Source organism: Cetorhinus maximus, chromosome 4, assembly GCF_964194155.1.
Source record: "Cetorhinus maximus chromosome 4, sCetMax3.hap1.1, whole genome shotgun sequence".
Classification (NCBI taxonomy): Eukaryota; Metazoa; Chordata; class Chondrichthyes; order Lamniformes; family Cetorhinidae; genus Cetorhinus; species Cetorhinus maximus.
In genome coordinates this window covers 174,218,028-174,243,875 of record NC_135882.1, presented here as the reverse complement: position 1 = coordinate 174,243,875, position 25,848 = coordinate 174,218,028, and the positions used below count along the sequence as shown (strand labels likewise).

Genomic DNA, 25,848 nt, shown 5'->3' with positions numbered 1-25,848 from the left:
CTCTCGATCCTGCTTACAAAGGATGCTATCAATTCCCCTAATTATAGAATCCCCTACAACTACCACTTGTCTTTTTGCTCCCCCCTCTTGAATGGCCTCCTGTGCTACGGTGCCGTGGTCAGCTGGCTCATCCTCCCTACAGCCCTCTTCCTCATCCACACAGGGAGCAAGTACCTCGTACCTGTTGGACAAGGTCAAGAGCTGAGGCTCCTCTGTTCCTGAACACAGGATCCTTCTACCTGCCTCACTTGCAGTCACACCCGGCCGACCCTGACCACTGACCGAACTTGAGGTACTTAATCTACCGGGTGTGACTGCCTCCTGAAACAAAGCGTCCAGGTAACTCTCCCCCTCCCGGATGTGCCGCAGCATCCAGAGCTCGGACTCCAGCTCATCAATTCTGAGCCGGAGTTCCTCCAGCAACCAACACTTGCTGCAGATGTGGTCACTACGGCTCACAATGGGATCTGCCAGATCCCACATCACCTGCCCAGCCATCTCGACTTAGATAATTAATTTATTAATTAGCTTGCAGTGTTTTTTTTTTCAAATTTGGTGCAGATTTCCTACCAACCAATCAGGTCACAGCTTTTCATTCATCGGTCATGGTTTTGCTAGTAAGGACAGCATCTATTGCTCAACCTGAACTGAATGGCTTGCTGGGCCATTTCAGAGCGCAGTTGAGAGTCAACCACATTACTGTGGGTTTGAAGTCACATGTAGGCCAGACCAGGTAAGGGCAGCAGATTTCCGTCTGATATTAGCGAACTATATTTTTCCCTCAAATTTGATATTAGTTTTTACAACAATCTGATAGTTTCACATTCACCATTACCAAAACTAGCTTTTGATCCCAGGTTTATTTAATGAACTGAATTTAACACCCCAGCTGCTGTAGCTGGATTAGAACTTGCGTTTCAATATCATTAACGTGAGCCTCTAGGTTCCTAGTACAGCAACCACTCTGCTGACGTTTCTGATATGCACTTAGAGAAGCACAGGATGATTAGAAGAAGCCGACGAGTTTACTCAAGAGAAATCCTGTTTGATAAATTTATTAAGATTTTGTTGAAGAAGTAACTAGTAGGGTAGATAAAGGGGAGCCAGTAGATGTAATATACCTTGATTTCCCAAAGGCATTCGATAAGGTGCCACACAAAAGGTTAATAGGCAAAATATGGGCTCATGGAGTTGGGGGTAATATATTAGCACGGATAGAGGGTTGGTTATTGATATAAAACAGAGTGGGCATAAATGGGGTTTTTTCCAAGTTGGCAAGCAGTGAATTGTGGGGGAGTTGCAGGGATCAGTGCTGGGGACTTAGCAATTTACTATCTGTATTAATGACTTAGATACATCACTCTGTCTCTTCATCCAAGTGTGCTGATGATATCAAATTAGGTGGGAAGGACACAGAGAGGCCGCAAAGAGGTATAGACAGGTTAGGTGAGTGGGAAAAATGGATGATAGCTTATAATATAGGGAAGTGTGAAGTTATTCACTTCCATCATAAGAATAAAAAGAAACAGAATATTTTTAAGAGGTGAGAAACTTGTAAGTGTTGATGTTCAAGGAGACTTGGGTGCGCTTGTACAAGGAGCTCAGGAACTTAGCAGGCAGGTGCAGCAAGCAATTAGGAAGGCAAACGGCATGTTGGCCTTTATTGCAAGAGGGTTGGAGTACAGGAATAAAGTCGCCTTGCAACAGTTGTACAGGGTTTTTGCAAGACCAGACCTGGAATACTGTGTGCAGTTTGGTATCCATATTTAAGGAAGGATATACTTGCATTGGAGGTGGAACAGTGAAGGTTCACTAGTTTGAGTCCTGCAAGGAGGGGGTTGTCCTATGATGAGAGGCTGAGTAAATTGGGTCTATATTCTCTGGAGTTTAGAATAATGAGAGGTGATCTCATTGAAACATATAAGATTCTGAAGGGGCTCGATAGAGTGGACGCTAAGAGATTGTTTCTGTTGGTTAGGAAATCGAAAACACGGGGGGTGGGGGGTGTGGGTACAGTCTCGGCATCATTTACGATTGAGATGAGGAGTAATTTCTTCACTCAGAGGATTGTGAATCTTTGGAATTCGCCACCCCAGAGGGTTGTGGATGCTCCATCATTGAATACATTTAAGGCTGGGATAGGCAGATTTTTTGGTTTCTCAGGGAATTCAGGGATATGGGGAGCAGGCAGGAAAATGGAGTTGAAGCCCAAGGTCAGCCATGATCGGACTGACCGGCGGAGCAGACTCGACAGGCCATGTGGTCTATTCCTGCTCCTATTGCTTCTGTTCTTAAGTTGCAAACCATTGAAACTTAAGGAGGAGGGAATTAGTGGCGAGACCGGATCTTGAAACCCTTGCGGTTGAAGAGGCTGGCAACTGAGGGGCGCAAGGAATATCATATTGAAACATTACAACACAGGAGGTGGCCATTCGGCCCATCTTGTCTTTGCTGGCCAAAAAAAGAGCTATCCAGCCAAACCCTCACCTGAAATGTTAAAAATGTGCAAAAGAGACAATAATTGTTTTTAATTTGTGTGATTGTGTTTTTCATGTGAATGTGCTGTTAAGGCAGAATGTAGATAGTGTTCAGTTCCAGTTCTTGGTCTATAGCTCCGTAGGTTTTGGCACCACAGAGGCATATGAGAGTGCATTTTTAATGCAATGAGGATTTCTGCCTCTACCACCATTTCAGGCAGAGAGTTCCAGATCCCCACCGCCCACTGGGTGAAAACAATTCTCCCAAACTCCTCTATAATGCTTCCACAAGTACTTTAAATGTAAGGTCCTTGGTTATTGCCCTCTCTGCTCTCTCCTTCTCTCAAGAACCACAGTTCTGAGCTTCCCGGGAAAGATTAAGGCAAGGAAGAGACAGCACGATGAGTCACTCGACAGGCCCCCGCAGTTATAAGCAAACAGTAATTTCTAGAAGCAGACCAATGTTGAACTTGTATTGAACCATGATTAGCCCACATTTACAGAATCATAGAAGAGTGCAGCACAGGAGGAGGCAATTTTATCCATCGCGTCTGCACCAGCTCTTTTCAAAGAGCAATCCAGTTCGGAACATAGGGGCAGGAGTAGGCCATTCGGCCCCTCGAGTCCGCTGCACCATTAAAGTCAGTCATGACTGATTTGCTACCTCAATGTCATTTTCCTGCACTACCCCGTATCCCTTGATGTTTTTAATATGTAGAAATCTATCGATCTCTGCCTTGAACATACTCATTGAGTGAGCCTCCACGGCCCTCTGGGATAGAGAATTCCACAGATTCACCACCCTCTTGAGTGAAGAAATTCCTCCTCATCTCAGTCCTAAACAGCCTAGCCCCTTACTATGAGACTGTGTCCCCTGGTTCTAGACCCCCTCCACCAGCCAGGGGAAAGATCCTTCCTGCATCTACCCTGTCGAGCCCTATAAGAACTTTGTCGATAAGAGCATAAGAAATAGGAGGAGGCCATTCGGCCCCTCGAGCCTGCTCCCCCCATTCAATAAGATCATGACTAAGCTTCTTGTGTTTCAAATTCCACATTCCCATCTAACCCCGATAGCCTTTGATTCCTTTGCCTAACAAGAATCTATCTACCTCTGCATTAAAAATATTCAGTGACCCCGCCTCCACCACCTTCTGAGGCAGAGAGTTCCAAAGTCGCACAACCCTCTGAGAGAAAAAATTTCTCCTCATCTCTGTCCTCAAAGGGCGCCCCCTAATTTTAAAACAGTGTCCCCCCCTAGTTCTGGGCTCACCCACAAGAGGAAAGCATCCTTTAAATGTCCATCTTGTCAAGACCGCTCAGGATCTTACATACTTCAAAAAAAAAATCACCCCTCACTCTCCTAAACTCCAGTGGAAACAAGCCCAGTCTGTCCAACCTTTCCTCATAAGACAACTCGCCCATTCCAGGTATCAGTCTAGTAAACCTCCTCTGAACCACCTCCGACACACAAGTTTCAATGAGATCGTCTCTCATTCTTCTAAACTCCAGAGAATACAGGCCCAGTCTCCTCAACCTCTCAGTTAGTCTCAGTGTCATGTTCTTTCCCCACGGCCCTGCACCTTCTCATGGGCAGTTAGGTATGGGCAATAAAAACCCTGGCCTAGCCAGCAATGCCCACGTCTCGTGAAAGAATTTTTTTAAAAATAGATTTTTCCTCCTCAAGTTATTTATCCAATTCCCTTTTAAAAGCTATTACTGTGACTGTATCCAACACCCTATCCGGCAGCTCATTCCGAATCCTAACCACTCATTGCACAAGAGAAGATTTTCCTTGGGCTGCTTTTTTGGTTCTCCTGCCAGTCACCTTATCTCTGTGCCTCCTGGTTATTGACCCTCCGGCCACTGGAAACAGTGAGTAGAGGGAAACTACACAGACCGTCCTGTGAGCAGCGCTAACCACCCCCCCCCCCCATTTTTATGGAAAAGATACCGAGGCACTGGAGAAGGAGCAAAAAAGATTCACCAGAACCATACCAGGACTGAGAGGTCAGGCCATCCAGGAGAGAAAGGCTGGGGGGGCTCTTTTCTCTTGAAAAGAAAAAGGCTGAGGGCTGACCCAATAGAAGGTTTTAAATCATGAAAGCGTTTGGCGGGGTAGGTGCAGTGAAGGCTTTTCGACTCATGGGCAAGACCTGAACTAGCGGCCTTAAGTGCGATCCGATAAGGAATTCAGGAGAAACACCTTCACCCAGGCAACGCGAGATTGTGAAACACGCACGGGGCGGCTGAGGTGAATAACATAGAACGTATTTAAGGGGAAGCTGGATAACGGAGAGAAAGGAATAGAAAGATGTGCTGATGGGGTTTAAAATGCAGGAAGGGTGGGAGGAGGCACATGTGGAACATAAACACTGGCATGGGGCAGCTTGGACAAAGGGCCAGTTTCTGGGTAGTAACAAGTTTGCATGCTGTATTTTTATAAGCTTTGAGGTGTGTGACCTGTACTGCACATCGGATGGTTTCCCAGGCTGGGCTCCTTGTACTGGATACGTTGGCATTTGTCTAGTCACGTACATCAGCAGTGAGGTCTGTGACTAACCTGATGCCACAACAACGTATATAATGAAATCAGAGCCGACCTGCCAACCTCTGATCGACTGGGGCTTTGCCATGGAGAATACACCCGGGAAACAGTTGTTCCCCCCAAGCTTTTGTTTATTTTTTTTTAAAAAGGCACAACGCCTGGTCAAGTTCCTTTTGCCTGCAGAGGACACACCCCTGTGTGTGAATATGTGTAGCTTCTAGCCAAGCATAGGTGAGCCACATGACGAGCCCAACTGATAATCTTAAATTGGTTGTGAGCGTAATTCTTAGCGCACACATGATCGTTCAGCAAGTGCTGTCCAATCGTAGAATCACATCTAAAGTTAGACATTATGCTCCGGGTTTTGCAAGCATGGGCTGCAGTATAAATCGCTGGTCCCTCGGAAATTTGGCATTCTTGTATCTGACCTGATTAGCGCAAGATGAAAAGATTCAACAGCGTGTCTCTTTTTTTTCCAACAATACTCAAGTTCTCTACTACCAAACGACTAAAGGATGATGATATTAAAACACCTTTAGTAAATCAGCTTGCCAACCAAAAAGCAGGTTAATGAGAAGCTGAATAACAATAAAAAGGACTTGGCATCAATTAGCCACAGCCTTTGCTGCAGGCCTGCACTCTAAATAGACTGACACACCAGTTACCGATTTGCACAAAGCTCGAAACATGGAGACAACAGGTTAAAACGAATCTTAAAAATGAGACTTTTCTCCAGCTTGCTCACAGCAGTGCCCTGGAAAATAGTCGTCAGTTCCGGAGACTCCAGGGCAATAATGGAGAATTGGCAGCGCCAACGTCCGTGCTGTGTTGAAAGTTTTTGAAACAGAGAGGTTGTCCAGGGTACCGAGTAAAACTCTCAAAAAAAAAAATGCAGCCTCACTCGCCCTAACGCAGACTTAGCTTACAACAGGAGAGCTGCAACGTAACCCAGAATGAACTCATGTCTCCAGATAAGAGAATTCCAGAGAATCCACTCCTGTCGTTATTCTAAACAGACCAGACTGTCGCACTCCGCAACAGAGGTCACTTGCTTCCAAAGTTTTCAAGGGACACGATTCAACTCGGGAGAATCAAACCAGTTCTGTGCAGAAGAGATCCAAAACCAGAGCGTTAACTTTTCCTATTCTCCACAGGTGCTGCCTGACTGGCTCGCGTCTGTCCAGTTTTGTCTGTTTACAACGGTGTTTAAAGCACAGAAGCAAGCCACTCGGCCCAACTAGTCTATGCTGGTAAAATTAAAGCGGATGCTGGAAATCTGAAATAAGGAGAGTGAGTGAAACTGTCTCCTCTGGTTCGAGATTCACCAGCCAGGGGGGAAACATCCTATCTATAAATCTACTACCGAGTCAAGTGTGATTCTTATTCAGTTCTGAAGAGTCATATTGGACTCGAAACACTAACTCTGTTTCTCTCGCCACAGATGCAGCCAGCCCTGCTGAGTTTTTCTAGCACTTTCTGTTTTTAGTCTGCGCTGATGTTTATGCCCTACAAGAGCCTTCCCCACCACCCATTCATCTCCACCCATCAACGTAGCATTCTATTCCGTTGTCCCCCTTGCGTTTAACTAGTTTTTTTTCTTAAATGCATCTATACTATTGGCCATCACCGCTCCCTGTGGTGACGAGTTCCATCTTCTCACCACTCTCTGGGTAATGAAGCTTCACCTGAATTCCTTGCTGACTATATTAAGAGAAAGAAAGACTTGCATTTCTATAGCGCCTTTCATGGCCTCAGGTCATCCCAAAGCGTTTAGAGCCAACAAAGTACTTTTTGAAGTGCAGCACTGTGATGGGGAAACAGCAGCCAATTTGCACACAGCAAGCTCTCACAAACAGCAAATGAGATAACGACCAGATAATCTGTTTTTTAATGATGTCGGTTGGAAGATAAATCCAGATTTGGGATACGGAGAACAGTGCTAGAGAATCTTTTTACCTTCACCTAAAAGAACTGACAGGCCCTTGTTTTACTTTCTTGGGTTGCCAGCCCTCCAGGATTGGCCTGCAGTCTCCAGGAATTGAAGACCAATCTCCAGGACATTGCTGTGTGCAACCCCGGAGAAAAAGCATCGAAATATTAAAAAGTTTTTTTTTTTAAAAAAACTCTTTGAACATTTCTCTTTACCAGATATAAAAATATTGAAAATGGGGAGGGGTGGGGGATGGGGGTGCTATGTGGCTGATAGGGTGGGAGGCGGTGGCGTAGTGGTATTGTCGCTGGACTAGTAATTCAGAGGCCCAGGATAATGCTCTGGGGAACCCGGGTTCGAATCCTGCCACAACAGATGGTGAAATTTGAATTAAAAATCTAGAATTACAAGTCTAATGATAGCCATGAAAGCATTGTCGATGGTTGTAAAAACCCATCTGGTTCACTATTGTCCTTTAGGGAAGGAAACCTGTTGTCCCTTACCTGGTCTGACTCCAGGCCCACAGCAATGTGGTTGACTTTTAAATGCCCTCTGAACAAGGGCAATTAGGGATGGGCAATAAATGCTGGCCTAGCCAGCGATGCCCACACCCAATGAACGAATAAAAAAAAAAGTTAAGCATCATCCAATTGGGTAATAAGTCTTTTGGCTTTCCAATTTCCAATTGGTGTGGGAAGACAGTGCGTCCCAAGGATGGATGCAACCAATAGCAAGAATGTGGTGGCAAGTCATGTGACGAAACCTTCAAGAATACATTTAATCACAGTTGGCAACTCAATCAATGTCTCATCTGAGAAATGATACCTCCGACAGTGCGGCACTCCCTCAGTACTAGCACTGGGTGTGTGAACCTAGATTTTCATGCACAGGGCTCTGGAGTGGAACTTGAACCCACGACCTTTTGGTTCAGAGGCGAGAGTGCTACCCACTGAGTCACAGCCAACTGACTGTAGTTTCAGTCTCCCTTTTTTGGTTTTGCTTCAGATTTCCAGCACCTGCTGTCTTTTTGGCGTTTTCTTAATATTAATTAATTCATGGCCGTTTCTCCTGTAGAAATGCTGATCATTTGTTTGCCCTGTACCCACGGTTTACATCTCTGTTCCCTGTTAAAAAAGAGGCTGGTCTGTAATATCCTCCAGTTCACATGAAGACTCCACACACACAAGTCATGAGCTCTGCTCCTGCCACAGATGCTGCCTGGCCTGCTCAATGCTTCCAGCATTTTCAGTTTTAGCGTCAAGCATTCTGTTTATTTACCCCCAGCTAAGCAGATGACGAAAAGGTCCACAGTGTAAAATACAGTGCGCAATCATTGTTACACCTTTAAAAATAGTTCCCACTGATTACCATGCAATTATCCGACTGATGTAAGGGGAGCTCAAAGTGCCCAACCCTTATAGGTTGTACACGCAATGGCACTCAAGAGGAACTTTGATTGGACTATTTTTCAACTTGATTTACATCGACACATCTTTCAGGCAATCATAAAATTTCCAAAAATGCAAAAATGGTAATAACAAATTGAACAAGGAGTAATGAACTTGCATTTCTATAGCGTCTTTCACTACCTCAGAAGGTCCCAAGGAACTCTACAGCCAATGAAGTATTTTTGAAGTGTCGGCACTGTAGAGGAAACAGCAACCGATTTGGGCACAGCAAGATCCCACAAACAGCAGGCAGTGCACTTAGGAAAGCGTAGTGTGATTAGAACAAGTCAACCTGATTTTACTAAGGGGAAATCCTGTTTGACAAATTTATTAAGAGTTTTTTTTTGAAGATGTAACAAGTAGGGTAAATAAAGGGGAACCAGTAGACGTAGTATATCTGGATTTCCAAAAGGCCTTAGACGAGGTGCCGCACAAAAGGTTAATAGGGAAGATAAGGGCTCATGGAGTTGGGGGTAATATATTAGCATGGATAGAGGGTTGGTTAACGGATAGAAAGCAGAGAGTGGGCATAAATGGGGCCTTTTCAAGTTGGCAGGCAGTGAATAGTGGAGTGCCACAAGGGTCAGTGCTGGGGCCTCAGCTATTTACAATCTATACCAATGACTTAGATGAAGAGACAGCGAGTAATATATCAAAGATAAAAGCAAAATACTGCAGATGGTGGAAATCTGAAATAAAAACAGAAAATGTTGGAAAAACTCAGCAGGTCTGACAGCATCTGTGGAGAGAGTCTGTGTGACCCATCTTCAGTACGTATGTACCAAAGTTTGCTGATGATACAAAGTTAGGTGGGAAAGTATGCTGTGGGGGGGACACAGAAAGGCTGCAAAGAGGTATAGACAGGTTAAATGAGTGGGCAACAAGATGACAGATGGAGTGTAATGTGGGTGAAGTTATTCACTTTGGTCATAAGAACAAAAAAGCAGAATATTTTTTAAAAGGCATGAAACTTGCAAGTGTTGATGTTCAAAGAGACTTGGGTGTTCTTGTACAAGGGATGCAGAAAGTTAGCATGTAGGTGCAGCAAGCAATTAGGAAAGCAAATGGCGTGTTGGCCTTTACTGCTAGGGGATTGGAGTACAGGAATGAAGAAGTCTTGCTACAATTGTACAGGGTTTTGGCGAGACTATGCCTGGAGTACTGTGTGCAGTTTTGGTCTCCATATTTAAGGAAGGATATATATGGAGGCGGTACAGCGAAGGTTCACTAGATTGATCCCTGGGATGTGGGTGTTGTCCTTTGATGAGAGGCTGGGTAAACTGGGTCCATATTCTCTGGAGTTTAGAAGAACGAGAGGCGATCTCATTGAAACCTACAAGATTCCGAAGGGGCTTGACAGGGTGGACACAGAGATTGTTTCCGCTGGTCAGAGAATCTAGGACATGGGGGCACAGTCTGAGGATAAGGGGCCGATCATTTAGGGCTGAGATGAGGAGAGATTACTTCACTCAAAGGGTTGTAAATCTTTGGAATTCTCTACCCCAGAGGGCTGTGGATGCTCCATCATTGAATGCATTTGAGACTGGGAGAGAAATTTTTGGTCTCTCAGGGAATTAAGGGATTTGGGGAGCGGGCAGGAAAATGGAGTTGAAGCCCAAGATCAGCCATGATCGTATTGAATGGGGGAGCAGACTTGATGGGCCGAGTGGTCCAGTCCTGCTCTTTTTTCTTATGTTCTTGAATAATGATTAATAATGATGTTTAGGATTAAACATTGGCCAGGACATCAGGTAGAACTTTCCCACTCCTCTTAGGAGTAGTGCCACAGGACCTTATAGGTCCAGCCTAGAATGGAGACAGGGCCTCGGTTTTGTCTCATCCAAAAGACAGCACCTCCAACAGTGCAGCACTCCCTTGGTACTGGCAGTGAGGGTTCGGTGTGGGGTGGGGGTGGGCATGGTAATGTGGTGGTGGTGAGGGAGGAATGTCAGCCTGGATTAGGTGTTCAACTCCCTGGACGCACAACCTTCTGACTAAGTATGGACATAGCATTGTTAACGACGCCGGTTATGTAATATAATGGCTGTACCTAAAATTAGAATTGAAGAGCTAGAACACTAATGATTCCCTGAAAGCGAAAGCAACATTTCCACACGTTAACTGTTATACAACATGTGGAATTAAATATGTTTGGAGTGCTGCTCAGAGATAGGGAGGGTTGTAGGGTCTGGGGGAGGTTACAGAGATAGGGAGGGTTGTGGAGGCTGGAGGAGGTTACAGAGATAGGGAGGGTTGTGGGGGTTGGAGGAGGTTACAGAGACAAGGAGGATTGTGGAGGCTGGAGGAGGTTACAGAGATAGGGAGGGTTGTGGAGGCTGGAGGAGGTTACAGAGATAGGGAGTGTTGTAGGGGCTGGGGGAAATTACAGAGCTAGACAGGGATAAGGCCGTGGAGGGATTTTCAAAGAAGTGAGATGTGGGAAGAAGCTGATTTTTGCCTCAGTACAGGTGAGCTGTAACACTCTCACTGCTCAATTCAATCTGTCCTTATTTAACATCTACTAAACATTTTTTTTTGCACAGGCCACTGCAGCTACACAACAAGCTGAGCAGCACCTGAAAAGAACAAGAGACAGGCTCACATTTTCAGCAGATACCTCACATCAGAATTCGGCCCAAAGCTTAAACACACCTTTCTCTGACACACAGACATACTTGCTACCACCTTCCAGCATTTAATTGTGGAACAGTTTGAAAGGTAGTCATGGAGAAAATGTTTCCACTTGTGGGGAGCCCAGAACTCGGGGCCAGAAATAACATAGTCCAGGCCCCAAAACCCTCCCGGGCACTGTAATTTCCTCCAGGCCCTACAACCCTCCCTCTCTCCAACCTCCTCCAGGCCCCTACAATCCTCCCCCGCTCTGTAACCTCCTCCAGGCCCTACAACCCTCCCAGTCTCTGTAATTTCCTCCAGCCCCTACAGCCCTCCCTCTCTCCAACCTCCTCCAGGCCCCTACAATCCTCCCCCGCTCTGTAACCTCCTCCAGGCCCTACAACCCTCCCAGTCTCTGTAATTTCCTCCAGCCCCTACAACCCTCCCTCTCTCCAACCTCCTCCAGGCCCCTACAATCCTCCCCCGCTCTGTAACCTCCTCCAGGCCCTACAACCCTCCCAGTCTCTGTAATTTCCTCCAGCCCCTACAGCCCTCCCTCTCTCCAACCTCCTCCAGGCCCCTACAATCCTCCCCCGCTCTGTAACCTCCTCCAGGCCCTACAACCCTCCCAGTCTCTGTAATTTCCTCCAGCCCCTACAACCCTCCCTCTCTCCAACCTCCTCCAGGCCCTACAACCCTCCCAGTCTCTGTAATTTCCTCCAGCCCCTACAGCCCTCCCTCTCTCTCCAACCTCCTCCAGCCCCTACAACCCTCCCTATCTCTGTAACTTCCTCCAGCCCCTACAACCCTCCCTATCTCTGTAACCTCCTCCAGGCCCCTACAACCCTCCCTGTCTCTGTAACCTCCTCCAGGCCCCTACAACCCTCCCTGTCTCTGTAGCCTCCTCTAGGCCCCTACAACCCTCCCTGTCTCTGTAACCTCCTCCAGGCCCCTACAACCTTCCCTGTCTCTGTAACCTCCTCCAGGCCCCTACAACCCTTCCTGTCTCCGAGCAGCACTCCAAACGTATTTAATTCCACATTTTGTATAACAGTTAACATGTGGAAATTTTGCTTTCACTTTGAGAGAATCATGAGTAACAGAGAGTGGTGAGAATGTGGAACTCACTACCATGACGAGTGGTTGAAGGCGAACAGGATAGGTACATTTAAGGGAAAAGTTCTGGTCTGCCCACAAGTGGAAACATCTTCCCTATGACTACCTTTCAAACTCTTTATAATCTTAAAGGCATTCTAAATCGGGTCACCTCTGAATCATCTCTTTTCTACAGTAAAGGGCCTCGTGCCTGTTCGATCTTATGTGTATGAATCACAGAATTGTTATGGTGCAGGAGAAGGCCATTTGGCCCATCATGTCTGCACCGGCTGTCTGAAGGAGCAACTCACCTAGTTCCATTCTCCCCCACCTTCTCCCCGTAACCCTGCACATTCCTCCTTTTCAGACAACAGTCTAATTCCCTTTTGAACGCTGCGGTTGAACCTGCCTCCACCACACTCTCAGGCAGCGTGTTCCCAGCCCCGACTACCCGCTGCGGAAGAAAGTTTTTCCTCACGTCAACTTTTGCTTCTTTTGCTAATTACTTTAAATTGGCGCCCTCTTGTCCATCCTTCCACCAACGGGGACAGTTTCTCCCCACCTACTCTGTCCCAGCCTCTCATGATGATGAGCGCCTCGATCATAACTGAAGACACATGGACCAACATGGACCCTCTCATCCCTGGAACCATTCTCGTGAATCTTTTCCGCACCCTCTCTAAGGCCTTCACATCCTCATGTGTTTTGTGTTCCACTAGGTCACGCAGGATGAATAAGCATGCACAATTTTACCTATTTTCCCCCCCCACTCCCCCAAATTAGATTCAATGGTTTGTGCAGCCAGGCAGCTTAGTTCAAATTGTCAAAATGCAAAAGCGAAGAGGTCAACCTCCCCGAGAAAGAGCCAAGCTGCCAGATGATCTAAGCAATGCTCACGGACCCGACATATTTTACCAAAAAAAACCAAAAACACCACCTGCCAGAAGAGCCAGATACCATCAAGCAAAGCACATGCTGCGGGGCTGAAACAAGAGACATGAAAAACCAACCGTGGGAGGACAAGGCAGCAGAGCAGCAGGAAGTGCCGATAAGCACAACCCGAAGCCTCTCTTTGAAGGTCTCTGGACCCCAAAACCCAAAGGTGGTCGACATCCATCCACTCAGCAGACAGCTCCTAATGAACGAGCGTGAGATTCTCCCTTGCTGGACAGAGCACGACGGTGCCATTGACTCAACCCTACAGCACAGGGTTCCGGGCGAGCTTTCCCACAGTCCCGAAGTCACCAAATCCTCAAAGCAACTGTCTGTGGGCGAGTGTCCGGGAGCCGATGGTGTTCCACCTGAAGTATTCGAGGACGAGTTAGCTCACACGCTCAGGAAACTCACCAACCTCTCCTGCTTAATCTAGAACCAGGGCATTGCGCCCCAAGGTTACAAGGACGTATAACTCCCCTGTACAAACGGAAGGGAAGCAAATCCATCTGGGGCAACCTTACTTCTCTCCACAGCTGGAAACATTCTGGCAAGGGTTATCCTCAACAGGATCGTCACTCATCGTTATAGACTCACTGTAACCCAGAACCAGAGTGTGGCTTTCAAGCTGGATGAGGGGTGGTCAACATGACCTTCGTGGCAAGTCAAATCAGAGAAATGTCTAGTGAACAGAGCATGGTGTTCAATGACCTAACCAAGGCCTTCGACACAGTAAAACAGTGGAGGCCCGTGGAAGGTGCTGTACAAATAGGGCTGCCCTGAAATTATGATCAGAGTCATCCACTCATTTCGTGGTGAGCCACCTCATGTCTTTCCTGACACCAAGCAAGACTGTGCAATGGCTCCAGTCCTTTGGCTTTGTGGCCATGCTCTTGTATGTACTCACAGGCCTCAACATAAGCCACACCCCGATTCTGGTCATTGGCGTCAACACAGGGATACACATTCAGTCCGAGACAGGCCTCTTCAATCTGCAAAAATGCTAGGCCCACACACAGATTACAGGCCAGCTACTACCTGAACTCGTGTGCTGATGGCTGGGTTCTCAGAGCTCACACTCCAGAGGACATCCAGCTGCTTGCTAACCACTTTTACCCAAGCCTCAGATCACTCTGGCTTCCAATAAGGCCGAAAAAGACTCAGATCTTATACCAACCTGCCCCGGCCACAATCTCCAAGACCACATCCTCACAATCAACAATACACCCCCTGAACTCAGTTCAGAAGCTCTGCTGTCTTGGGGGCTAATCCTCTCCAACGCCATGTTCGATGATGGAATTGCCCACCATCTGCATTCAGCGTGCACTCTGCACCCACTGGATTTCGAGAGAGCATGGGGTTTGTCTCCAAACAAAGATCAAAGTATTGCTGAGAAAAGGCACTTTGTTGAAGCTTTTTGTCTTGCACTCCTCAGGACAATCGCAGGAAACCAATGTCAGAGGAAGCAACAACTTTACACTGTATGAGAAGAGAGAGCTGATTGGTTGGCAAGTGGACACTGATGGGTGGAAGTGTTGCCATGGTGAATGCATAAGTTAAGGGTGACTGGCAGTTAACTGCTAAGCATTGTTTGAAATTTAAACCAGGCAGCTTGACTCTGATTGGTCAAGGCACTGTCCTGAGGAATGAACTACCAAATGGCTGTCACTTATTTTGTTTAAACTGAAGTTGTTGCTTTCCCTGACATTGGTATTCCTGATGAGTGCAAGGCAAAAAGCTTTAACAAAATGTCTTTTGTCAGCAATACTCAAGCTCTGTACTACCAAACAACTAAAGATTAAAGGCTTATCAGGACAGTGGTTCGGATTTGACTTCTCTATGGCTCTGATGCTTGGGCATCCTACCAGCATCACCTAAAGCAACTATATACATTCCACCTTGCTTAAGATCCACCTGCAATATCTAGGGGCAGGACAAAATCCCTCACGCGGAAGATCTTGCAAGGCACCGCATATCTGGTATCGGGAGCAGGCTCATCAGAGCTCAGCATTGCAGAGTCGGCCATTTGGTCGACATGGTGGATTCCCACAGACCAAAGGCGGTATTCTACAGTCAGCTGAACACAGGAACCCCGCACCACAGGACTCCCCAAACTCGGACACAAAGACGCCCTGAAAGCCAGTCTCAGGGCTGGTTAAGTTGGACGCCGCGACATGGGACATATGGGAAACACTGGATGGATCTAAATGGAGAAGTCCCTGCTGTCAAACAATTGCAATATTTGAGGAGAACAGAGTCGGGGGTCACAGGACGAGCGAGCACAGTACAAAGCTAGTGCCTCACCCGCCCCCTCCAATAGTGACTTCCTATGTACTATTTGCAATTGGATCTGCAAATCAAAATTTGGTTTAACACCACATACAAGACGACACCGACTGTGAATGTGAACAACTGGTCTCCTGGCTGAACACCCATCTGTCAATGCAACAACAGTATCCATCATCACAGCACAGAAAGAGGACTCTTGGCCCATTTCATCCAGGCTGGTATTCATGCTTCACATGAACATCCTCCCACCCTGTCAGCAAATCCTTTTACTCTGTCTCCCTCATGTCCTTATAGACTCAGACGTTTATAGCACAGGAGGCCATTAGGCCCATTATGTTCACGCCAGTTAACAAAGATCTGACGACACTAATCCCATTTTCCAGCGCTTGGCCCATAGCCCTGGAGGCTGTGGCAACACAAGTGAATATCTAAATACTTCTTAAATGTTACAAGAGATTCTGTCTCAACCACCCTTTCAGGCAGTGAGTTCCAGACTCCCACCACCCTCTGGGTGAAAAAATTTCTCCTCATCTCCCCTCTTAGCCTTCTACCTCTTACCTTAAATCTATGCCCCCTGATTATTGACCCCTCTACTAAAGGAAAAAGTGCCTTCCTATCCACGCTATCTATGCCTCTCATAATCTTAAACACCTCTGTCAGGTCCCCTCTCAACCTTCGCTGCTCCAAGGAAAACAACCCCAGCCTATCCAATCTTTCCTCATAGCTCAGACCCTCCATCCCAGGCAGCATCCTGGTGAATCTCCTCTGCACCCCCTCCAGTACAATCACATCCTTCCTATAATGTGGTGACTAGAACTGCACTCAGTACTCCAGCTGTGGCCTAACCAGCGTTTTATACAGTTCCAGAATAACCTCCCTGGCTCTTGTATTCTATGCCTCGGCTAATAAAGGCCATATGCCTTCTTAACCACCTTATCTACCTGCCCTGCTACCTTCAGGGATCTGTGAATAAGCACACCAAGATCCCTCTGATCTTCAGTATTTTCCAGGGTCCTACCATTCATAGTGTAATCCTGTCTAGTTTTCCCTTAAATCCATCTATACTATTTGCCTCAACTGCTCCCTGTAATAGAGTTCCACATTCTCACCACTCTGGAGTAAAGAACTTTCTCCTGAATCCCCTATTAAATTTATTAGTGACTGTCTTATAGTTATAGCCTTCAAGTCCTGGTCTCCCCACAAGTGGAAACATCTTCTCTACATCGGCCCTATCAAACCTTTCCATAATCTTCAAGCACTCTATCAGGTCACTTCTCAGTCATCTTTTTTCTAGAGTAAAGAGCCTCGGCCTGTACAATCTTGCATGTGTTTGTGTTCCACATCTTTATTCGTTTGCACTGTGTCACAGGATGCGATATTTCACTTCCTTACCCCCCCAAGTTAGATACAATGACTAAAAAAATAGTTCACGTGACCCAGGCATCACCCTCGTTGCAAAAAAAACTAAAAAAGATCAACTTACTGGGAGCATTCGGCCGTTTTCCCCTTGCTCTGGTAATCCATTATGCATTGGATAAGCTGGTTGTTTTCATCCAGTAACTAACAAAAAGAATGGAAAAGAGGAAATCAGTACAACAGGAATAAGTTCACCGGGTGTGCTCAGAGTTCCTGCACACCCACAGGCTCAACTCTTCAATAGTCTCATCTTAATTAACTTGGTTTTAAAACTGTCCCAACAAACTATCAGTTACAGTCCATACTTATATTCTTCCACAGTGACGGTGCTGTCAAATGCACCATGTGGCACTTGGTTCTTGCTTAGGCGAGCAGGAGTGCAGAAGTTGCAACTTGCCAAAGTGGATCTTTTCACCCAATCCAGACCTTGAGCACAAAAATCTAGGCTGGACACTCCAGTATAGTACTGAGAGAGTGCTGCACTGTCAAAAGTGCCATCTTTCGATGGATGAAACATTAAACTGAGCCCAACTGTTTGGGTGGATGTAAAAGATCCTGTGACACCGTTTCACAGAAGAGCAGGGGAGTTCTCCCCGGTGTTCCAGCCAATGCTCATCTCTCAACCTACGCCATGAAAACAGAGATTATCTGCTCATTATCACATTGCTGTTTGTGGGAGCTTGCTGTGCACAAACTGGCTGCTGCATTTCCGACACTACAACAGCGATGACGCTTCGGAAGTACCTCGTTGGATGTTCAGTGCTTTGGGGTGTCTCATGGTCACGAAAAGTGTTGTAGAAATGCAAGTTTTCCTTTCTCGTGACACTATTTTCTTCGTACCAAACCATCATCGAAATTCAGTACCAAAACGGTACTGAGGAATGTGCTACAGCTCATATGTCATTTGAATAAATCTTTTTTTTAAAAAAAAAATCAAAATTCAAGTAGATATAGGGAAGACTGAAAAGCATCACAACTTGCATTTGTGTAGTACCTTTAACACAGCACATCGTAGAAGCGATATCAAACAAACCACAGGAGAGATCAGAACAAGTGTCCAAAAACGACATTTACTGATTTGTGCAACTGCACCTCCAGATCCATCTGTGCCTCTCCCCCAAATGAGAATTCCATTTTCCAAGGGGATGGCCTCCTCATTCCTCCTGCTAGGAGGCCATCCCCTCCTCCCACAATTAACTCTATTGCAATCCCATTTTGCCAATTGCACATCCCTTCTGCAAGTTTATTGACATCCTCCTGTATTCTGTCAAAGCCCTCCTCTGTAGTATCTACAACTTCCCTTAATCCGCTATCATCAGGAAATCCTGACATCGGACTTGGGATCCTGGAGTCCAAACCTCTTATACTAATGATGAACAACAGCAGTCCCAACACCAATTCCTGTCAAATAGCACATCCCACCTTCCACTGGACTGTAACTACGTTTAACCTCTCCTGTTTCATAGCCAGTTTGCTATCCATTCTGCTGCTTGTCCCAACTCCACACCCTCTGACCTTAGCCCTATGTCAATGATGCAATACCTTTATCATGCGTCTTTTGAAAGCCCATGTACATCACAACCAATGCACTTAAGGTAACACAGTAGCATTGTCACTGGACTAGTAATCCAGAGACGGAGGTCAATACTCTGGGGACATGGGTTCAATCCCCACCAAGGCAGTGGTAGAATTTAAATTCAATCCATGAAAACTGGAATATAAAGCTAGTCTCGGCAATGGTGACCATGACAACGATCATCAATCGTCGCAAAAAAAAACCCCATCTGTTTGCTCATGGGAAGGAAATCTGCCGTCCTTACCCAGGTCTGGCCTACGTGTGACTCCAGACCCACAGTAACGTGGCCGACTGTCAACCACCCTCTGACATGGCTGAGCAAGCCGCTCCCGGGCAATTAGGGATGGGTCACAAACGCTGGATGTGCCAGCGACCCTCGCATCCCATGAAAGAATAAAAAAAAAAAATTTACATGTGTCCACATGGCATTGCTTCTTCAAAGAATGGAATGATGCTGGTAAAGCACGTGCTTTCCTTCTGAAACCCGCTTTGACTAATCTTTCATACTTGGGGGGTCTCGACTTTTGAGTAAAGATGGTGCCTGCCACCAATGGGAAGCAAACCGATCTACTCTCTCCTGGGCTTCCTGTCCCTTTTGGAATATCGGAATCACAGTAACTGCCCAACAGTCCTCTGGCATTATTCCTTTTTTTTTCAATCATGCCCCTGCTATCTCTTACCTAGCTTCTTCCAGTGCGTGCAGATGTAATCCACCTGGACCAGAGCGTTTACTCTAAATTTGATTAGTTTATCAATTATAACCTCAATATTTCTGCCATGTTACTACCATTACCTGTGAGATTATCTTCTCTCTTCCACCGCCCCCCACCACCACCCCCACAAGTGGTCCAATCCTTACCTTAAATTTTCCTTTTCCGATTGATATATCTGTAGAATATTTTCAAAGGTCATGTGTCTTGTGGGTAGCGTCCCTGGCCCTGAGCCGGGAGCTCCAGGTTCACACCCCACCCCGGGATTGGATGGCCAAGGATCAAGTTGATCACGCGGCCAAACAGGTCGAGAATAAACCTTCCACCTCGCGCCAATGGCAGGCGGTAAGAGCAGGAGAGATTCCTGGTCAGCCATATGATGGAAAGGAAATTGGAGCCCCTAACATCATTACCCATAGCTCCAGGCTACAACATGCATGTAAAAGTACATGTTGCCACAGCAACTCGGACTCCGAGTGAACCATAACCATCACCACAGACTATTTTGTTATTTCTTTTAAGGTCATAATCCCTCTTTGCCGTCCGAATTGTTCTTAAAAACCTAATTCCTAATCTCTCCCATGTTTCCTTTACTCATATTTAATTGAGGCCCTTTTCTTCAGGTTCCAATTTACCTCATTGATCAAAGTTTCATTCTTGGACAGTTTTTTCTTAGCTAAATACATTTCTCCTGAATTGTGCTCGTCACATTTTTTTTTAAAAAAAACTTCCCACTGCTGTTCTCCTTATTTTCCAAAATATTCTTCCAGTTTATCTTCCATTTCCATCCCCAAATCCTCATCATTAGCTATTTTTCCGATCTATTACTTTGGTTTTCAGCTCACTTCTGTTTCTCTCAATCTTTGTTCTAACTGCAATTGTCTAGATGCTCCCCTATTCTTACTTCTCTTATCTGCCCTGGTTAATTTCCCATTTACAAAACTCAGCAGTGATTCCTCTCTTGTTGGGTTTCTTAGGTACTAGTAAGACAGGACACCATAAACATACAAATTAGGAGCAGGAGCAGGCCACTTGGCCCCTCGAGCCTGATTGGAACCTCATGGCTGATCTGATTGTAACCTCAACTCCACATTCCAACTGAGCCCTGATAACCTTTCACCCCGTTTCTTATCAAGAATCTATCTAGCTCTGCCTTAAAAATATTCAAAGACTCTGCTTCCACCGCCTTTTGAGGAAGAGAGTTCCAAAGACTCACAACCCTCAGAAAAAAATTCTCCTCATCTCTGTCTTAAATGGGTGACCCCCCAGTTCTAGATTCTCCCACAAGAGGAAACATTCTCTCCACATCCACCAGTGTCAAGACCCTTCAGATCTTATGTGTTTCAATGAAGTTACTTCTTACTCTTCTAAACTCCAGTGGATACAAGCCCTAGTCTGTCCAGCCTTTCCTCATAAAACAACCTGCCTATTCCAGTAATTAGTCTAATAAACCTTCTCTGAACTGCTCCCAACACATTTACATCCTTCCTTAAATAAGGAGACCAGTACTGTACACAGTCCTCTCGATGTGGACTCACCAATGCCCTGTATAACTGAAGCATAACCTCCCTATTTTTGTGTTCAATTCCCTTCACAATAAACAATAATATTCTATTAGTTTTCCTAATTACCTGCTGTACCTGCATACTAACTTTTTGTGATTCATGCACTAGGACACCCAGATCCCTCTGAATCTCAGAGCTCTGCAATCTCTCACCATTTAGATAATAAGTTTTTAAAAATTCTTCCTGCCAAAATGGACAATTTCACATTGCCCACATTATACTCCATTTGCCAGATCTTTGTGTACTCACTTAACCTGTCTGTGTCCCTTTGTAGCCTCTATGCCCTCTTCACAACTTATCTTTGTACCTCCACAGCACATGTGACTTCTACAAAGAACTCCAATAAACTGGTTAAACATGATTTCCCTTTTACAAAACTATGCTGTCTCTGCCTTGAATTTATCTAAGTGCCCTGCTATAACATCTTTCATAATAGCTTCTAAAATTTTCCCTATGACAGATGTTAAGCTAACTGGCCTGTAGTTTCCTGCTTTCTGTCTCCCTCCCTTTTTAGAATAAAGGAGTTACATTCATTATTTTCCAATCTAATGGAACCTTCACCGAGGAATGCTACAAAACAAAAATAAACTATTTCCCTTTTCACTACTTCAACTTTCTAGTTTATTGGAGAGTGGATAAGTCAAGGGGTACGGGGAGAGAGCGGGAGTACGGCTTTGAGATAGAGGATCAGCCATGATCATAATGAATGGTGGAGCAGGCTCGAAGGGCCGAATGGCCTACTCCTGCTCCTAGTTTCTACATTTCTATGTTTAGTTGAAATGCCCCATGATTATTACTCAACTCTTCCACTCATTTCATACATCTGTCTACATACAGTATCTAATTGCCAATCCTGTTCTTTATTCAGCCATGTTTCCATTTCCCCTACTATATCTGGTTCCACTCTGATTTTACCCCGTCACAACCCCCTTTGTCTGTTTCCCAACCTCTCTCCAAATTATTTACATTCCGAGTCTGTGTGACCCTTCTTCAGAACTCTGATGAAGGGTCATATGGACTCGAAACGATAACTGTTTTTCTCTCTCCACAGACGCTGTCAGACCTGCTGAGTTTTTCCAGCATTTTCTGTTCTTGTTTCAGATTCCCGGCATCCGCAGTATTTTGCTTTTATCTCTCCAAATTGTCTCCGCTTTCTCCCTGTCAAGGGGAGGTGTCTCGTGGGGAAGCAATAGAGAAATTTCAGTTGTTTCATTACACGATGTAAATTTTTTTCAAAACTTAGGAGCAGGAGTAGGGTATTCAGCCCCTCGAGCTCTCCGAGCCCTTCAGCCCCAACATTCAATAAGATCATGGCTGATCCGTCTGTGGTCTCAACTCCACTTTCCTGTCTGTCCCCCATAACCCTCGACTCCCTTGCCTACAGGGACATAGCCTAGCCTTTATTCATGGGATGTGGGCATCACTGGCAAGGCCAGCTTTTATTGCTCATTCCAAAATTGCCCTTATAGCAGTTTTGATGCAACTAAGAGGCTTGCTAGGCCATCTCTGGGGACAGTTGTGGGTCAATCACATTGCTGAGAGTCTGGAATCATATAAAGGCCAAACCAGGTAAGGACAGCAGATTTCTTTCTCTAAAGGGTGTTAACATTTTCTTTTAAAAACACAACAGTCCAGTAGTCACATAGTCACCATTAGTAATATTAAAGATCATTGAATGATTACAGACAGGAGGCCATTTGGCCCATTGTGTCCATGTCAGCTCCCTGCAACTCCACTCACCTAGTCCTGCTAGTCTGTTCCCTGTAACCCTACAAATCATTTTCCTTCTGGTGTTCATCCAATTCCCTTTTGAAAGCCACAACTGAACCTACCTCCACCACACTCTCAGGCAGTGTATTGCAGATCCTAACCGCTCGCTGTGGGGAAAAAAAAAAGTTTTTCTCACGCTGCCATTGTTTTTTTTTGCCACTTACTTTAATTAGAACTGTCTGGTTCTCGAACCAACGGGAACAGTTTCTCCCTGTCGACTCTGTCCAGACCCCTCACGGTTTTGAACGCCTCTATCAAATCCCACCCCCCCCAACCTTCTCTTCTCCAAGGAGAACAGTCCCGACTTCTCCAATCTATCTCCATGAAATTCCTCATCCCTGGAACCACTCCCAAGAATCCCTTCCTGCACCCTCTCCGATGCCTTCACACCCTAAAGCGTAGAGCCCAGAACTGGATACAGTACTCCAGTTGAGGCTGAAACAGTGTTCTATAACCGGGTTTACCAGAACTACTTCCTTGTTGTTGGCCTCTATGCCCCTATTAATAAAGCCCGGGATGCATGTATACTTTATTAACCGCGGTCTCAACCTGTCCTGCCACCTTCAGTGACTTGTTGCAGATGTGCACCCAGGTCCCCCTGCTCCTGCACCCGCTTTAGAGTTGTAATCCCTATTTTATCCTGTCTCTCCATGTTCTTCCTACCAAAAATGTATCACATTTCTCTAGCATTAAACTCCATCTGCACGCCCATTCCACCAACCTATTTGTCCACCTCCTCTTGGAGCCCATCTTACAAAATGCTTCCAAATTTTGTACCATCTGAACATTTTGAAATTGCGCTCCCATCTACCCAAGTCTAAGTCAGATTTGCAGGATTATTTAATTGATTGAATTGAAAGTCCCCTGGCTGCCAGTGATGGGATGTGTGCTCTGCAAAGGCAGTTCTTCTGGATTAATTACCCAGCAACATCACCCTAGTAATAAATACATCGTACCCCGTGACTTGCAATTTGCAAAATACCTTGGGAACTTGGCGGGGGTAACATTTTGAAACTACAACTGATAAAGCAACATGAAATCCTTGCTCCATATGTGTGACTGGGAATTTCCCGACACATTCACGAGCGCTTAAAGAAGAAAACTAGAAAGTGGAAACTCCATGGTACATCTCAGAACTCCAAAAAAAAAGACCTTGCCGTAAAAAAAATGGGTCAAAACCCGGCAAAAAAAAAGCTCGAAGGCTACAATAAACATCAACTCAAACGGTTCAAATAAAATAAAAAATCCACGCCATCAACTTTATCAAAAAGTTTTTTTTTCCCCCTGGGTGGGTTTTTTTTTAAAAAAAAGGAAACATTTCAGCCACTGCAAAAGCTAAAACTGGGACTGGGGACGGATTTAATTTAAAAGTTGAGCGCAAAGCGAGTTCTATTGCCGGGAGATGAACCATTACTTCTCTATTCTATTCTATTCATTCGTTCACTTTACATAACTAAGTTTTAACTAGCAGAGAAGGTTGGAGTTTGAGAGAGGCTGTAAAAGCTTCAAGAAGCATTGAGAGGGAGAGAGAGAGGGAAAGAAACTGTTCTCCAAACAGCTCAAAGAAAGACCTTCATCATCATGGCCGCTGTAGCAAAAAAAATCCCCCCTCTCCTCTCGCTCACTGACTTTTTATATTTGCAGATGGCTTGAGTGCAAAGGAATCCGAGGGTTATTACATATTTTTTAAATATATACGCGTATAGAAAGAGGAAACGATGATTTCTGCTTCTGCTGAAGATTAATATTGTGAACTAGAAGCCAGTATGAAGACACAAAGACTCAATGCTCAGGCCCCTCTCTCTCTCTCTGTGTGTGTGTGAACTGAGCAGTGTCGAGTTCCCGCTACAATGTAACAAGCTGAGCGGATACACTGTCGCAACGTTCCAAAACTCGCTACTTTACCTTCTGAATGGCGGCAGGTGTAATTTCACCTTTCCCGCGCTGTCGGGGAGTAGCAAATGCAACCGACATCGTGCTCTCTCTCTCTGATTCTGTGTATGTGTGTGTGGGGCAGGGGGGGGGGATATTTCCCCCCTCTTTATTTATCCCCCTCCCCTCTTCTTCTTCCTCCTCCACACACACACACAAAACAAAAAAAAATGTAGCAGCAGATACTGTATCAACTCCTCCTCCTTTTGGACACAGGCAATGCTTTTTTTTTAAAACGAGAGAGGAAAATAAAAGAGATGATGGTGGGGGTTGGAAGGGGAATTAAGAGAAACTGGATTCCCTGCCAAACTCTTGTTGGAGCGACTGTGGAAAGGGAAAAGGGAAGGGGAAATGGCAGAGTTCCCAACCGCCCCAGCAAAAAAAAAATAATGAAGGGGGGGTAGAAAATGCAAACAAGGCTGCAGCAAAGAGTTGTCAGCAGCTTTATAAAAAGACAAAGAGGGATTGAAGTGCATGCATTGTTCTCATCCATTGCATTTTCACTAACTAGGGGAGACAGTGCTGTATTTGGATGCAATTTCTGGTTAAACACTGAGCTGAGAATCTCCCCATCAAATGAATGAAGAGTTCCTCTTAAAACTCCAGCCAGTTGCACTAAGCTAGACTGGAACTGGGGATGAAGGTGGCACAACTGCAAACAATTGCTGCAAAAGGTCAAGCAGCAAGTGAGAGTTAGAATAGGGTGAAATATTAACATGTGCCATTGATGTGCCCCTGTGTGTTTTATTAATCAATGAATTTAACCATTCCAGCCCCTGTCTGCTTTAACTGAGATCCCCCTGGGTAACCCAGACAATGGCTCATTCCCTCCCAGAACCTGGCGCAGGTCAGAGGAGGAAAAGAGGGGTGGTTTCCGCACATATGGGCTCCATAATGAAATTATCTGGGTTGATGTTTGGATTCTGGAACAGTAATTTAATCATTTTTCCGTCTAGATGCGAGGTTTCCGATGAATGGCAGTAGAATGTGCCAAACTCTCCTGTATTTATGAACCCGGAGTTTATCAAACCCCCCCTCTCTCTGAGATATGGTTCTTTCCGCCCGACCAGCGCAAACCAATGTCAAGGGTTAGTTTCCAAAAAGGATGGGATTTAAAAACTATTCCAGTGCAAGCTTAAACAGCAGCAAGCGAAAATTTAAGGGATATATTTAAACAGAAATAAAACTGCTTAGTAATAGGCTTTTTATTGTTGTTTCTCGCTGATACTAAATAATGCAATTAGATGTTTCTCCCCAAATCTGGGATGGAATTGGTGAAACCCGACGCGTTTCCCCACGCCTCAAAGGAAAAAAACGGGCGCATGCGCATGAGCGCCTTCAGTTCACGCATGCGCAGTGACGATGTGGTTGAGACCGACGCGTGCGCGGTGCCGAACAGGTTGAGATCGACGCGTGCGCGGTGCCGAACGGGTTGAGATCGACGCGTGCGCGGTGCCGAACGGGGTTAAGATCGACGCGTGCGTCGTGGCGACTGTGGGGGAGTTCGCTCGTGCGCAGTGACAATGTGGTTGAATCCGCGCGTGCGCGG

General features: G+C 45.7%; 1 protein-coding gene across 5 annotated transcripts in view; it reads right to left on the bottom strand.

The window, feature by feature from the left end:
- Positions 1-24,629, bottom strand: part of ss18 (SS18 subunit of BAF chromatin remodeling complex) — a 107,839-nt gene extending 83,210 nt beyond the window's left edge. For 2 of the 5 annotated variants that reach the window (XM_078541159.1, XM_078541161.1), the window contains exons 1-2: positions 24,273-24,629; positions 16,814-16,890 (exon numbers count right to left, since the gene is read on the bottom strand). In XM_078541159.1, the coding sequence (XP_078397285.1) occupies positions 16,814-16,890; positions 24,273-24,341 (146 nt within the window). In that variant the 5' untranslated portion in view covers positions 24,342-24,629. The remainder of the gene's footprint in view (positions 1-16,813; positions 16,891-24,272) is intronic. The other 3 variants (XM_078541157.1, XM_078541158.1, XM_078541162.1) reach the window with 2 other exon arrangements.
- Between the last annotated feature and the right edge of the window lie 1,219 nt (positions 24,630-25,848).